General features: G+C 36.9%; 4 protein-coding genes across 5 annotated transcripts; 1 reads left to right on the top strand and 3 right to left on the bottom strand.

The window, feature by feature from the left end:
- LOC109132698 lies at positions 3,594-4,290 on the bottom strand. The gene has a single exon (XM_019244844.1). The coding sequence runs from the start codon at positions 4,124-4,126 to the stop codon at positions 3,839-3,841; it is 288 nt and encodes a 95-aa protein (XP_019100389.1). The 5' UTR covers positions 4,127-4,290; the 3' UTR covers positions 3,594-3,838.
- Positions 5,469-7,365, bottom strand: LOC104781651. 2 transcript variants are annotated; one of them, XM_010506371.1, is made up of 5 exons: positions 7,204-7,365; positions 6,893-7,091; positions 6,126-6,490; positions 5,967-6,033; positions 5,469-5,868 (listed from the first exon to the last, which is right to left on the bottom strand). In XM_010506371.1, the coding sequence occupies exons 1-5, from the start codon at positions 7,290-7,292 to the stop codon at positions 5,860-5,862; spliced, it is 729 nt and encodes a 242-aa protein (XP_010504673.1). In that variant the 5' UTR covers positions 7,293-7,365; the 3' UTR covers positions 5,469-5,859. The 2 variants fall into 2 exon arrangements, with proteins under 2 accessions (XP_010504673.1, XP_010504674.1); XM_010506372.1 differs by lacking the exon at positions 5,469-5,868 and having other exon boundaries at positions 5,961-6,033.
- LOC104781649 (pentatricopeptide repeat-containing protein At3g57430, chloroplastic-like) lies at positions 7,546-10,630 on the top strand. The gene is made up of 2 exons (XM_010506369.2): positions 7,546-10,290; positions 10,543-10,630. Exon 1 carries the CDS (start codon positions 7,593-7,595, stop codon positions 10,242-10,244), a length of 2,652 nt encoding a protein of 883 aa, XP_010504671.1. The 5' UTR covers positions 7,546-7,592; the 3' UTR covers positions 10,245-10,290; positions 10,543-10,630.
- Positions 10,590-11,563, bottom strand: LOC104781650. The gene is made up of 3 exons (XM_010506370.2): positions 11,468-11,563; positions 11,136-11,336; positions 10,590-11,027 (listed from the first exon to the last, which is right to left on the bottom strand). The coding sequence occupies exons 1-3, from the start codon at positions 11,475-11,477 to the stop codon at positions 10,603-10,605; spliced, it is 636 nt and encodes a 211-aa protein (XP_010504672.1). The 5' UTR covers positions 11,478-11,563; the 3' UTR covers positions 10,590-10,602.

Raw genomic sequence — 15,819 nt, 5'->3', positions numbered from 1 at the left:
GTGATTAAATCTATAGCACCCTGGCGAGTTGACAACACGATTTCACATATCTTGCTACCCCAAGCGCCATGACTCGATCTGGATCTCTAAGACGCTAACTGTAAACTGCTCTTAAGAAAAGAAAAACATATATAGATAGTCAATCCCTAATTCGGATGATATAATATGCTAAACAGAAATTAAAGAAATCGAGATATATATAAATTTCGAGGAACAAGATCTAGCGGGAGCTAGGGAGAGAGAACCTGATGACAGCTCAAAGCGTTCTCGAACTTAAAAGTGAAACTTGTGTTCCAAACAAACCCTTCCTCCCTCGAAGTCCCTCTTTATATAGGAATTAGGAATTCATAGTTTGTGAGCCTTCCAAGTTCCAAGTTTCGTTAGTTTTGGCACATGCATAATTGTCCGATCAATAAGTAAATGTCAATTAGGTAATCTGTGTTTTTTTTTTCTACTTACCTGACATAATATGCTCATATATAATATAACTATTTATTAGGATATATTAATATATATGTAGAATATTGATATGTGATACGGTTCTATCACATAAGGAATCTCATCGTGTATAAATAAAATACCCATCTGGTCATCTTGTGTTAATGAATAAATTAAGCGTTTCCAAATTATATCACTTTTTTCATCTGAATTTGCTTTATTAATGTTGAATGTTGTTACAAACTTACAATGGAAATCATCTGTAATTATAGCAGGAGCAGAGAAATGGTGGAATTAAACTTTTAGTAAGAATATATATATATATACATATATATATATATATGCACTATGCAGGATTAGAGTTCCCTTGGTACCCATTTTAATTTGACTTCATTAATTAAATTTGTTTTTTAATTTCCAGAATCTTGCACAATTAAATCTTAAGTAATACTAGAATATCTTACACAAATATTTGTCAATGCAATAATAGGAAATATTGAATCATATGAAAGCTGAACAGATAAATCCTGCGTGCCCATCATATGGAAACCATTGTATCAAGAATAATATAAAAATCGTTTGGAAAAAAAAAAAAAAAACTTAAAGATAATTAATGACCGATCATTGCTCTCCGACTCTAATCATCGATATGATAATTTCATCAGTCGTCTTCTTTACCTCTGTGAATTCAGCCAATAGCTTTCCCTGTTGAAGGTAAAAATAACCTGCGAGTGGCAATGGCATTAAAGGGAGTAAATCTAAAGCACCCTGGCGAGCTGACCACAACGATTTCACGCATCTTGCTACTACACCCACCATGACTTGATCTGGATCTCTAAACTGTAACTGCTCTTACCAAGCTAGAGAGAAAAACATATGAAAATATATGTAGTCAATCACTCAATCCCTAAATCGGATGATAATTATGCTAAACAGGAAGAGATATGATCAGGTCCAAGTTAGGTAGAACCTTCACAATCACCAGTTCACTATATAGACTTAGTCACTTAGATTATAATTTACTAACACAGATTTATGTAGGCTACAGGGAGAGAGAACCTGATGACAGCGAACTCAAAAGTGAAACTATGTTTCAAACCCTACCCCTAGCTCCTTGTTATATTATATATAATAATAAGCCTATTCATAGTTGGTGTGCCTCCCAAGTTTCGTTATTATCCGATAATTTATTTATTTATCAGGGATTTTCCAACTCCATTTATCTTAACGAATTTATCAATCAAATAGTAAATAACTTCGTAAAATTAAATAACTATTTTATAAGTCTTACGTTTCGTGCAAGATGGAGAAATGGAATCTCATTAGACAAAAATCTTTGAACTAACTCTGAAAAGAAACGAGACATTTGACCAAATCGATATTTCCGTTTTGGACTTTTTAATGAATGCTTTGATTTCTTCCCAGTAGTATATATAAGTTATATATCTCTTCCACCAGATGATAGATAACAAATACACTGCATCTGCATCTGCATCTGCATCTGCATCTGCATCTCACTATACTTACGACATCCACATATATATACCAGTTGTTAACCAATCAAACGCCTGGAGTGGTTTTGATTTTATATAGGTTAAACAGGCCAAGTGACAATATGATCACAAGGCTTTTGAAGGCATCAGCAACGACTGGTTTATATTTGGATGTCATAAGTGATGGAAATCGGTGAGATGTACATATATTAATTAAAATGGCTGCATGTTCAAACCCTCATAGCTTGATAGAAAGCTCAAAGATCTCACTCTTGAAAATACTCGAGTTAGGTGATCATTGATCTTTCTATCAAGCTATTAAGGTTTGAATATGTCAACAGCCTTGTGAGGATCCTTCCTAGCTAGCTGATCATTCATCCTGACTTCTTCGATTCGTCAAAGAAGAAGAAACTGAAAAGTTTGGTTATCAAAACCTGCAGGTATATATATATTTACTCCAAAAATCTTGAATCTCTAATCCTAACTCTTGCTACAAGTACCACCGGGTGGATTGCATTATATAAGTTGAAGAACCTGACTATGTTTTTGCGAGTGTTTGTTGGAACTTCAATCCACGTGACAAATATTTAATCAAAAGGTGGGTAATTTTTATTTGTGAATGCATGATTTCCCAATTGTACTTTCTTACAAGGAAACGTCGGATCACTGTGGGACTTGTTTTTTGTTCGCATAACGCTCTGTTTTGGTTTGTGATATCAAAGGAGAATGAATCCCTGAAACGACGCTGTTTCGGTATTTCATCAATGACAATTACAAACTTTGGTCCTACCTACAGTCAGTGGTTGAGTATATAATTTTGTAAAGAAGTGAATTATGATGAACCTGATAAAACAATGAAAAATTCTTTATTGCGTAAAACCAGATTCATTGTACTATCGAACTACCAATAAACAAATTTGAGCAATGAAGTAGGACGGTTCTAGGACTTCCACGGGACATTACATGAGGAAAGCCAAGACAAAGACAAAGTTTTATCTCCATCCATAGAAATCCAAGACAATCTTGGTTTTAGTCTTTTAGAATGTTTCAACCTCTTTACGGATAGTTGAGAGGATGTACACAAAGAAAATCTCATAAAATTGACAATTGTGTACTTTTGAATCTGTAATCCCCTGGTTTGTTAGAAAACAGAGTTGTATCGTTTACGGCCCTGTTGATTGTAGCTTTTGTGGAGCAAAAGACAAAGAATGAAGACTTCACTTTACCTACCGAAATTTTGATTCAGTTGTTGTGTTGTGAAATTGTAGGATCTTCAATAATTTACTAGCAAATCAGTCCTCCTGTATTTATTTATTTGTTAAAACCATTGGGACAGCGAAGATGTTGTTTACACTCTCTTTGTCCAAAACCGGCGGAATCATTTGTTAGCTCCAGAATATTCGGGTGTAGTTCAACGAATGATGATGATGTTTGATACAAGTTTGATATGTTCTTAGGAATCCCACTATATCATAATACTTAATTGCAACTAAACCAAAAAAAAAAAATTGCTTCAAACTCAAGTTGCAGCCGTAGACAAGGAATATAATAATAATAATCCATCAAAGGGTGAATAAGAAAAAGTCTTCGACAATAAATTTTAGAGGTTAAAAACCAAAGATGCGGCAACCTAACACCGAACGAACAAAAATAGAAGACAAATTGAACACACGCAAAAAATGAATCAAATTAATTTCTCATCAAAAATAATCCAATTTATCCCCAGCGATGATTAAATAGTATCACAAAATCCTCTTTCAAGAACATATTATCGTTTTCTCAATAATAATAATAATAATAATTTGTTTAAGAAACAGAAAAATCAACCAGAACGCTCATGAAATCTCTCGCCACACACCAAATGTTTTTGTTTTTTTTTTTCGCTTTGGGTAAATTAAATAAAATCATCAAACAACAGAGAATAACAAGAGATCTCTGGCGTCATCATACCCCTGAGAAGATTTGACACCGCAACCAACAACACCACTAGTTCCGGATCCTAAACCACCAACCAAACCGGTCGAATCTTGACCCGAACCAAAAACCCCACCACCTCCGAGCAAATCTGTGATTCCGTGATGGTGATGGCCGTCTGATGGAGGATGGTAATAGAGACGAGCCGTATGAGGACAGTGTGAATGAAACCTCGCCGCGATTCTCACTCCGATGTCCAACATCTCCGTGTATTTCCCCATTTCCTTGAAGAATCTATCGTTTCTTCTTCTTCTATGATTATTGGATTTTTTTTTCTGGTGGTGTGCTCTTTCTCTTTCATCGTGGAGAGAGAGAGAGAGAGGACGGAGATGATGATGACGAGGAAGGTTATTGCAAGTCGCGTTCGATTTATAGGAGCCAGGAAACACAAAAGCGAACGAGTCTCCGCCTTTCTTCTTTTCGAGGGTTTTACTTATTTAATTGCTTTTCTTGCAATTTTTCCCTAGCTCCCTTATATTTTAATATACTTCGTATTTGCCCCTCATCTCTATTTTAATTGAATTAATCTCCTTGTAAGTTGTAATCTTACCACCATAACTCAATGGTTTATCACTATTTATTATATCTAATGACTCAGTTCCAGATTGATACTAGATTAGGGTCATAAAATGCAATTTATTTTTAAAAAAATTGGATTTAATATTTATTAATAAAACTATAGGGTCGGAATTAGGCGAAACTGAACAAACTTATTCTGAGCTGTAAATTAAGCGTTTTTTGAGTATAAGGAAGGAATCAGTTTAGCGTTTCTTGTCAGTTTCCTTTTCAATTTTTTTTGTTTTGGTAATAAAAATTTATTTCACGTTTCCTTTTAAAAAAAATTCTAAAAATTAAATATTAAAATTAATGAAAACGCGTCAGCGTGGGTCGTCACTATACCAAACAGGTCGCCGAGTATTTTTTTGACTGCGGCAGTACCGCGAAAGTCGCTTGAAAAGTATGCGTTTACTTTAAGCAAATATTTCTCGATGGATGGACTATATCTCATCGACTTTTTTGGACTTGTTAACACCTTTGGACTTTTAATTGTAACGTATGGTTTTTCGTAAGAGAAATTAATGTTTGAAATTTTTTTTTCTTCTTACATCTAATATTTCAGACTTAATTAACATTACATGACACGTTCCATTATGAACTTACAAATGTCATAACAATTTACAGTTGTCACTTGACTAATATAGGTCAACTAGCTTTTATCAGTTTAATCTAAATCTTATTACTATTATATTTTAAATATATAAAGATATGTTTTTATTATATCATACAAAGTGCTGTAAAAAAACTTTGAATGAACTACTCTTTACAGCACTTGAATTGAACCATATATATTAACAATTAAAGTAAAATTATTCCCTAATTAGTGATTCAAATGTGTAACTTTTAAATAAATCAAGACTGATTTAGTCTTTGTAAGATAAACATAACACATGTCATATCGTCCACCGAAAATTCGTAGAAGATGATATAATGAAATTTGATTATTTCTTTCATTCTTTTGATTAATTCGAAATTAGTAATTATCCATTATATTTCTCTATTCCATAAGTAAGATTTAAAATATATATTTGCAAAATCACTAAAAATATTAGTAAAATTGATCAACCCAAATTCTTTAACAGCTCAAAAGAAAAACCAAGAGCGAGATTTACACAAGCAAACAAACATGATGATTTCTAAGTTTATATAACCAACCTTGGTTCTATATTAGTAGTTGTTTCAGCTATTTCTCTGTATATCTAACTGAGCCACCTCTTATATAGAGCGGCCGTTTTTAGACCATATATATCTAGCTATATATATATATTATATACTCCGGTTATAGTTTTTGTTTTCCTAAGCCGTATTAGGATCACACCAGACTGTATATAACTAAATCGTGGGGAAGGGGGTATAAGTTTTACCTGCTGCATCCAGCATTAATGTCTTTAGGTTTTCATGCAATCTACAGAAAATAAAGAGGCAAAGACCAATGTCAAGTACTTTGCAGAAATTGCTAGAATATCATATCATAATGAAGGATATGAAAGTTGAGTTTCATACCTTGTAAATAAAGGGATCAAGTCTTCCTCCTGTGCCAAACCTCTTCACTTCCGACATCTTCAATAACCTGCATCAAGATATCGAGTTCACAAGGTTGAGATGATTTGATCACCATTATAAGTCAATAACTATCTTCTACTTAACAACGAGAGTATATACATTCTGAGAGCTTTGCTGGTATCAGGACTGTCGCCGAGAATCTGACGGATATGAACTTCAGAAGAAGATTCTGAAGAAAGAAACTCCAAGATATCTTTGGCTCTACGGCGAATAGAACTCGACCTGCTGCTACTATCTTTCATCTTCTTCCTTTCTCCTCTTAGCTTCTCATTGCTTCTCTGATTCCCAACTTTGATTCTGCTTTCTATTCTGGAAACCTCGCTTGAACCAGTTGACAGACACGATTCATCTTTGGAATCAACAGAGGATGTTGAGAGAAGATCACTCGCAGGATTCATCATCAAATGTGTGGGCTTGAAATTGAAGGATCCCCAGATAACCTGAGATCGGCGTTTCCTCGCTGTCTGCATAATTCAGTCAATGAAATTCAAATTTCACACCCTACCTACTCAAAGTTTTCTTCTCTGAAATATATGTTTCTTACTAAAATTAGAGCATCACAACGACATGGAATTCGAAATTTCAAATTCCAGAAATTATCTGTATCTGGGACAATAAGCACTAATCCACAATCGTAAGACCAAAATTGGGACATCTTAGAGCTATTGATTATCATTTAGGTGAAGAACGAAGCATTAACTTCAAAATCTTAGCTCAAGCGGAAGCAATCAATAAAATCCAGAAGTTTCTATTCAATCAAATTCCTCAATATTTCGAATTCCTTAAGAACCAATTCAGATCTAGAGAGCAACAACCAAAACGAATACTCCGAAACAGAGACGCGATGAAGATTAAGAGTTTCGCACCTTGAAATTCACCAGGTGAAACGGATCTCCAGTATAATTGATGTTGAATCCGCGATCATCACTCTTCCCAAACGAACCATCGCTGGACAAAGCCGAGCCACAAGATCTCGATCCGCTAGATCCCAACTTCAAACTCAGGTTCGAGCTTCCTTCGTCACACCACTTCCTCACATAGCTCGATTCCTCAACAGATTCCGACCTAAAAATCACCCAATACGATAATCTTAACCAAACGAAGTAGATAACACAGATCTGAAACCGCGAACCTCACAATTAGTCACAGAAATTGAAAACGATTGGGTTATGCGAACCTCGTAGGTGAGAAGAACACAGGTCCATAAGAAAGGACAAGAAGAGACGAAGCAACCGCTCTCTCAATCGCAGACGGATACTCCGCCATCTCTGAGTTTTTTTTTCCGAGTGAAGCTTTCTCTGAGCTGCTGCTAATGGCGCGATGATCTGATTTTGTTTGATTTTGAATTCCTCTCTATCTCTCTCTATCTCTCTCTATCTCTCACTACATATTCATACTCTGTTTCCGTTAAAGCAAAAAAAGTGGAATAATGATTGAGCCCATATATATTAGGCCCATTAAAGGCCCATATACATCCTCTATCTCCTTCTTCGTCTTCGTCTTCCTCGTTTCGTCTGCGAATACTGTAAATCAAAAATCTCAACGACCTTTTCGAGAAATATCTTGATGTCATGTCATATTGTCTTCACTTTCTCACTCCCGTTTCATTCTCAACCGCTTCCATTTTCCCGCCACAAACCTCCTTATCTTCTTCGTGCCACATCATCAGCCTCTGCAACAATAGCCGTTGATGGCGTGCCTTCGAAACTTATCTCTCAATCACGCTCTCCTGAGTGGTGGATTGATTCCCTCCGGTCGAAAGTTCGAGCCAATTTGCTTCGTGAAGCTGTTTTGACTTACATTGAAATGATTGTTTTGGGTATCAAACCGGATAATTTTGCGTTCCCTGCTTTGTTGAAAGCTGTCGCGGATCTTCAGGATATGGATTTAGGGAAACAGATTCATGCCCATGTTTATAAGTTTGGGTACGGAGTGGATTCTGTGACTGTGGCTAATACTCTTGTGAATTTGTATACAAAGTGTGGAGATTTTGGTGCTGTCTATAAAGTGTTCGATAGAATCTCCGAGAGAAACCAAGTCTCTTGGAACTCTTTGATTTCTTCTTTGTGTAGTTTTGAGAAATGGGAAATGGCGTTAGAAGCGTTTCGGTGTATGTTGGATGAAGATGTGGAGCCTAGTTCGTTCACGTTGGTGAGTGTGGCTACTGCTTGCTCCAATTTGCGTATGACCGAGGGATTGAGATTAGGTAAGCAGGTTCACGCCTATAGTTTGAGAAAGGGGGATTTAAATTCGTTTATTGTCAACACATTGGTGGCTATGTATGGTAAACTGGGACAATTAACATCTTCCAGAGTCTTGCTTGGATCTTTTGAAGGCCGTAACTTGGTCACATGGAACACTTTGTTGAGCTCGTTATGTCAGAACGAGCAGTTTGTTGAAGCGTTGGAGTATTTGCGAGGAATGGTGCTCAAAGGTGTTGAACCAGATGGTTTCACTATTTCAAGTGTTCTTCCTGTTTGTTCACACTTGGAGATGCTTCGCACAGGGAAAGAATTGCATGCCTTTGCTTTGAAAAATGGATCTTTGGATGAGAATTCTTTTGTTGGTAGTGCTTTGGTTGACATGTATTGCAATTGCAAGCAAGTGTTGAGTGGTCGTAGAGTATTTGATGGAATGTTTGATAGAAATATTGGTCTTTGGAATGCTATGATCACTGGCTATGCTCAGAACGAGCATGACGAGGAAGCGTTGTTGCTGTTTATTGAAATGGAAGGAAGTGCTGGGCTTCAGGCTAACACAACCACTATGACAGGTGTTGTTCCTGCTTGTGTTCGTTCTGATGCTTTCTCCAAAAAGGAAGCTATCCATGGATTTGTCATAAAGAGAGGTTTAGATAGAGACAGGTTTGTGCAGAACGCACTCATGGATATGTATTCTAGGCTGGGAAAGATCGATATCGCCAAGCATATATTCAGAGAAATGGAAGATAGAGATTTAGTTACATGGAACACAATGATTACGGGTTATGTATTCTTAGAACGCCATGAGGATGCGCTTCTTGTGCTACACCAAATGCAAAACCTTGAAAGGAAAGCGAGCGAGGGAGCTATTCGAGTTGGTCCGAAACCTAATTCCATCACTCTGATGACAATCCTCCCCAGTTGTGCTGCACTATCAGCACTAGCAAAAGGAAAAGAAATCCATGCTTACGCCATCAAGAACAATTTGGCAACTGATGTGGCTGTAGGTAGCGCTTTAGTTGACATGTATGCAAAATGTGGATGCCTACACATGTCGAGAAAAGTGTTTGATCAGATTCCATTTAGAAATGTTATTACTTGGAATGTAATTATAATGGCTTACGGGATGCACGGAAACGGGCAAGATGCCATAGATCTGCTAAGAATGATGATGGTTCAGGGAGCTAAACCAAACGAGGTTACATTCATCTCAGTATTTGCAGCTTGTAGCCACTCAGGCATGGTGGATGAAGGATTAAGGATATTCTACAATATGAAAAACGACTATGGGGTTGAACCCAGCTCAGATCATTATGCTTGCGTTGTAGATTTGCTTGGAAGGGCTGGCAGAGTTAAAGAAGCATATCAGCTCATGAACATGATGCCTCTTGATTTCGACAAAGCTGGAGCTTGGAGTAGCCTCCTTGGTGCTTGTCGGATTCATAATAACCTAGAAATTGGAGAAATTGTTGCTCAGAATCTCATTCAATTGGAACCAAATGTAGCTAGTCACTATGTGCTACTAGCCAATATATATTCATCAGCAGGCCTCTGGGATAAAGCAACAGAGGTAAGGAGAAATATGAAAGAGAGAGGCGTGAGAAAAGAACCTGGATGTAGTTGGATTGAGCATGGTGATGAAGTACATAAATTTGTAGCCGGTGACTCATCTCACCCGCAGAGTGAAAAGCTCCATGGATATCTCGAGACCTTGTGGGAGAAAATGAGAAAAGAAGGATATGTACCGGACACATCTTGTGTGCTTCACAATGTAGAAGAAGATGAAAAAGAGGTTTTGCTTTGTGGACACAGTGAGAAGCTAGCAATTGCGTTTGGGATACTGAACACATCGCCGGGTACAATTATAAGGGTGGCTAAAAACCTCAGGGTTTGTAATGACTGTCATCTTGCAACAAAGTTTATCTCAAAGGTTGTTGATAGAGAAATCATCTTGAGAGATGTTTGGAGGTTTCACCATTTCAGGAATGGAATTTGCTCCTGTGGAGACTATTGGTGAAAGAGGACGAGCTGAAGATGTCTCTTCTTTCTTCGTTGTATATCTTGTAAGTGTTATATTTGTATAATACACAGTTGAAACTTCTTCACTGCATTTGATGGCCGATTGTTCTTGACCTTGTCTGTAATTGGTCCACTAACCAAAGTCTAGTCGGCTAAAGAAAAGAGTTGACTTTGAGAAGCACCAACATAATGTGTTCACACTTCGTTTGTTTCACATTGGTGGTAACAGTTATTCGACAATGAAATCAATCAAGAAAATGAGCTCTGTGTTTATCTGAGTTAATGTTTTCATACAGAAAACCAGAGAGTTAAAAGACAGAAGACAAAGGATGATTGAAAGATTCTATGCAGAGAAGCTAGTCCCTAGAACCAGCATCAGCTGCGCTCTCTGGTTCAAGAGGTTTCGATTTCTTATCTGAGCTACCGCTACAAGTGGGAGTACTACTAGGCTCACACTCCTTCCGCTTCAGCTTCTTGCCAAGAGATTGTGAGCTTTCGTTTTTGTCGATAGGATCACCTCCATCTAATAGGCTTGTCCAAAGCCATAATGAACTTACAAACTCATGTTGCTCTACTGATGCGACATCATCAGAATCATCTGCTAAGAGAACTTTGTAACCTCTGGACTGCAAACCTTGAAGAACACAGATGAACTCAAAGTCTTTTGAGATGTTTTGTGAGATTACCATCACGTTTCGTCGTACAGATTGATGTACGCGATTGTCCAATGCCCAAAAAAGAACGTCTTTCATCATCCTATTAACTCTCGCAAGTTTATCTCCTGGAACCATGCATAGACAAAACCCGGAAATGTTATCTCTTCATAAGATTACAAAAAGAGGAAAAAAAAAACATTGTTTACAGAGTATTCACGAAAGGAAATCACTACCTTCGGGTATAAACGTGATTTCGGCGAGTAGAAACTGATCACGGATCTTATTCTTCTCACCATAAGCCATAATTTGGACAACATCACCATAACCCGTATCTGCAAGAACTGATTTCATATTCTCAGAAATCGAATCAGGATCATTACCATCAGGGACCTGGCAATCCTCAACGTCCCAGAAGACGCATGTGTGACCAACAACTGCGAGGTTTTTAACAAAACGGTTAAACACATGCATGAACAATCACAAAACGGAGGACAAAAATAAATTCAACAAGACAGCGAGATTAGATGAAACCAATTTCAAGGAAGACATGGAGAGAGGGATTAACCTTTGCTCATGGTTATGAGATCTCTGCACCACAGAGCCGTGCGGTTAGTAGTACGCGGGCGTTTCTATAATAATCGTTTAATAATCAATCTTAATCGCCAAGATTACACAGCTCCCACATATACCAACCGTTCGATCGGTTTCCGTTATCCACGTGTCAGCATCCATCACGGTTTTGTTCTTTCCATTCTTCCCATTCTTCAAGACTTCAACCAACAATCTCAAAAACTTCGGCATTAGTTAAGTTTATGGCTCCAAAAGATAGGGGAAATTTCCTTTACAAAATGTGACTTATTTAATATTTATTAGAAAATATATACTTTTTTCCTTTGCCAAAAAAATACATAATTTGGTTTATAGTTGAATATGATTTTTTTTTTTTGGTTCTGATATCCTTTTTTACCGTAACAGCTCGTGCGTGAACAGTGCGTCGGTGCCGTTACTTTTTTGGGAAAGTTCATAAAAAAAAAATCCAACTTATTAACACGAATCACAACTTCATATGAAAAACGTCATAAAGAATACATCATTGACACCAAAAGGTCACAGACGTCAGCTACTCTGCTACTAACACTCAGAGACAAACCAATCATGATGATAAGAAATAATTAAGAAGATGAACACCATAAACTCATGTCTGTTTATCGTCCATAAACATTATGATTTCAAATCTTTTATAACTTTTTAAATAATATTTCCTTACTTCAAAAACATTTTAGTATTATTATCGTTCTTTGCACATCTATGTCTATACACGTACTTCAACGCTCAATCTAAAAGGTGGACGTACCCAAAGACCTCAGAGAGTTAAAAGACAGAAATTTAGAAATGAGAAATTGATAGAACGTATATAATTCTAGCTACTTTAGTCTCCCTCGGGTGTTGCAAGGGACTACTTCCGTAGTCGTGTCCTTCCGCTACACCTTTAGAATCAGCATCAGCTCAAGCTCATCCGAGGTTTCTTTTGCTTACTTGCAACGTCTTAGCTTCCGCTTTGGTCGCTACAAGCAGAACTGTGAGTTACTGCTTTGGTCGATAGTAGGTTTTCCTCTGCCACCACCAAATAGGTCTTTCCAAAGCCATACTGAGCGTACAAAAGGAGGACGTGGCAATTCTAACGAGAGCATATCAGGCTTTACTAAGAGAAGAATGTAATCTCTCGATTTCAAAACTGCAAGAACTCTGCGGATCATCGTGTCTTTTTCTGAGATGGTATCTGCGATTACCATCAAACTGGAAGGTTTAGGATGGTCTAATGTCCAGATAAGAATGTCCCTTAACATTTGATTAACTCTCCCACATCTACCCCCTGAAACTATATATATAAATACAAAAGGGAGATCAAGATTATTTACAGATATATATATATATATATATATAAGTAATGGAAAAAGGGAGGAGTGTTAAGTGGAGGAAATAACCTTCGGGTTGGTAGAAGACTCCGGCAGCAAGATAGTCATACCGCAATTTTGCCGGTATCTCATCCTTGTTCCCACCATAAACCTTTATTTCCATGGTCGCATCACTATAACCCTCACCCGCAAGAACTGATGTTATAGTGTCATAAACCGAAAAAGGATCGTGACCATCAGGGATGGGACAATCCACGACGTCCCAGAAGACGCCTATTCTAGCCCCTGCATGCACACAAACAATTACGTCAAATTTAGTAAAACAGATATCGATTAGACCCGCTAATACACCAAGACAGATCGATCAGATGAAAATCTAAACAAACAAAAACAATTCCAAAGGGATGAAATATCTTAACTGGAGTAATCTCTGCTAACTGGAATTGGAATTGTATCTGGCGATGGCGTTGGCCATCGCGTTGGCACATAGCTAATTTGGCTGTACTTGTTTAGCTTACAACCACCGTCGCCTATATGGTTGTCTCTCGCGCTCATTGGTTTCAACTAAGAAGAGAATTACTGAGTTAGGGTTAGATCTACTGCTACGCTAACTGTTAGGTTAATACGCCGTCGTTTCAATAATATTAAACCACACAGCTTAATCGCCATCAAACATCAGATAAACCAAAGAAAACAATTCAATCGGTATTTATTAGCTAACCGATTATGAAGGAGTGATCTTATAAGTGTGTTTGTGGAGAGATCTAATAAGTGTTTTTCTCTTATGAAGGAGTCTCTCATTCGGCGCAGCCACAAATCTGAAAGAAAAGTCTCTAATATCTCTCCATCTTCGTCGTGATTTCTCCTGTCTCCAGTAAGATCTCTCTCTGTCATGCTGAATTATATTGTTGGTTTGTTTCCTCGGTTTTGTAATTGTTGATGTGTTTCCTTGACCGATGGCAGGGGCTAAGAAGACAGGAGTGTTCTGGGACGTGGAGGATTGTCCAATCCCTGATGGTGATCACAATCCTGAGTCGGTTTATAAGAATATCATATCAGCTCTTGCGGAGAAGGGTTATCGTGGTAAAGTGGATATATGGGCTTATGGTGAGAAGAATCAGATCCGTGATCAGTTTCTACTCGCCGGAATCACCTTTGTACCGAATGGTACGTAGTGACCATTTTCTTTTACGTAAAGACTCTTTAATTAACAAATGCCTCCTTTTTCTCTTCTTTTTTAATCTTAATAAGAGATGACCTCGCGCTCTCGCCGTTGTTGTTTGTTTTTTTTTGTCTATATGTGGTTGGTTCCAGGAGATAAAGTTGCGAGAGTGAATAGTATGATGTTCGATGTTCTTTTCTGGGCACTGGAAAATCCTTCAGATTATGCGTATTCTCCACTACAGAAGCCAAATGTTATGGTCATCATCTCTAAAAACATCTCACAAGACACGGATTTCCTCGACATTCTTCAAATTTTACAGTCGAGAGCTTACAACATTCTCTTTGCTGATAATGTCGCATCAGTAGAGCAACCTGATTTTGTAAGTTCATTATGGCTTTGGAAACGTTTATAAGAGGGAGAGGAACTCCTATATATCGACAAAAACGATTGGTCACAAGGCTACTAGTAGTAGTCCCACTTGTAGCGGTAATTCAGAAGGTCTTGCCAATAATAAATCGAAATCTCCCGATCGAGCCAGAGAGCACAGCTGATGCTGGTTCTGGGGACTAGCTTCTCTGCATAAAACATTGACGTTCGTTTCATATTTGTTCCGTTAAACTCTTGTGTAGTTTTAACCTCTTCTCGTCTTAATGCCTGTTCTAGGCGGTCCGTCTAGATTTAAAATTACATAAATTTTATTTTATTATTTATTTTTGATTTTTTAATTATATATATTTAAATTATTAAGTTTTATATTTGTATACGTAATTATAAATGTTTATATGTTGTTAATGTAAATTAAATAAATGTATCTTTCTAACTTTTGTTTATGATTTATTATTATTTTATTTTTTCTAACATATATTTTTACATAATTTTATATATATAATATATTATGTTGTAAACGCCTAAACCGTCTAAAAACCGTATAGGCTTCAATTAAGTGTTTTAGGCGCTAGGCGCTGGGTCACCGCCCAAATACCGCCTAACGCTTTCTTGAACACTACTTAATGCATTCTTTCATATCTCGAAGATTGCTTGATTTCGCAAGAGGGCACCAGCTGTAATTAATCATTACTAATACAAGGTTACGTAGCTCTTGATATAAATAGAAACGAATATAATACAGAATACTGCTGCTGACTATGACACCCAAACGAACCTAGATCCCAAATGCATATCTAACACATTGCCTGCCTTGTACGGTTATAATTAAGGATGGCTAAAAACCTCAGGGTTTGTACGTAATGATTGTCATCTTGCAACGAAGTTTATCTCAAAGGTTGTTGACACTTGACAGAGAAATCATTTTGAGAGATGTATGTAGGTTTCATCACTACAAGAATGGAACTTGCTCCTGTGGAGACTATTGGTGAAGTATATATCTTGGTTAAGTGTTGATTCTTGTATAATACACAGTTGAGCAACAAAAAGACAAAGACTTATTTTCACTGAGAAATCATTTACCTATATAGATTCTCTTTCTTAGTAACAGATAGTACTATATGAAAAATACTAGCCAACAAACACACTATCTCAACAAAATTATTAGTATTAAATGTAACTATTAAACGCAATAATAATTTTTCTTCCACTTCTTAAAATAGCAAAATGTGTTATCAATTAAGAAAAGAAATTAAGATAACTTAAAACAAATAAAATTAGAGTAATGGATTTTTTTTTTACCTTTATCCTCCATGTGATGGCTTGTCCGACCCTACAGATCAACTCTTTTAGTTGTTGTCTCTTTTGTACATAGAAGGATAGATCAGTGGTGTGGGACTGTGGGGCAATGTAATAAGTTCAGTAAATCAAACGTAAACAACAAAACAAAAG

The sequence above is a fragment of the Camelina sativa genome, chromosome 4 (genome assembly GCF_000633955.1).
Source record: "Camelina sativa cultivar DH55 chromosome 4, Cs, whole genome shotgun sequence".
Taxonomy (NCBI): Eukaryota; Viridiplantae; Streptophyta; class Magnoliopsida; order Brassicales; family Brassicaceae; genus Camelina; species Camelina sativa.
This window is presented reverse-complemented; position numbering and strand designations above follow the sequence as displayed.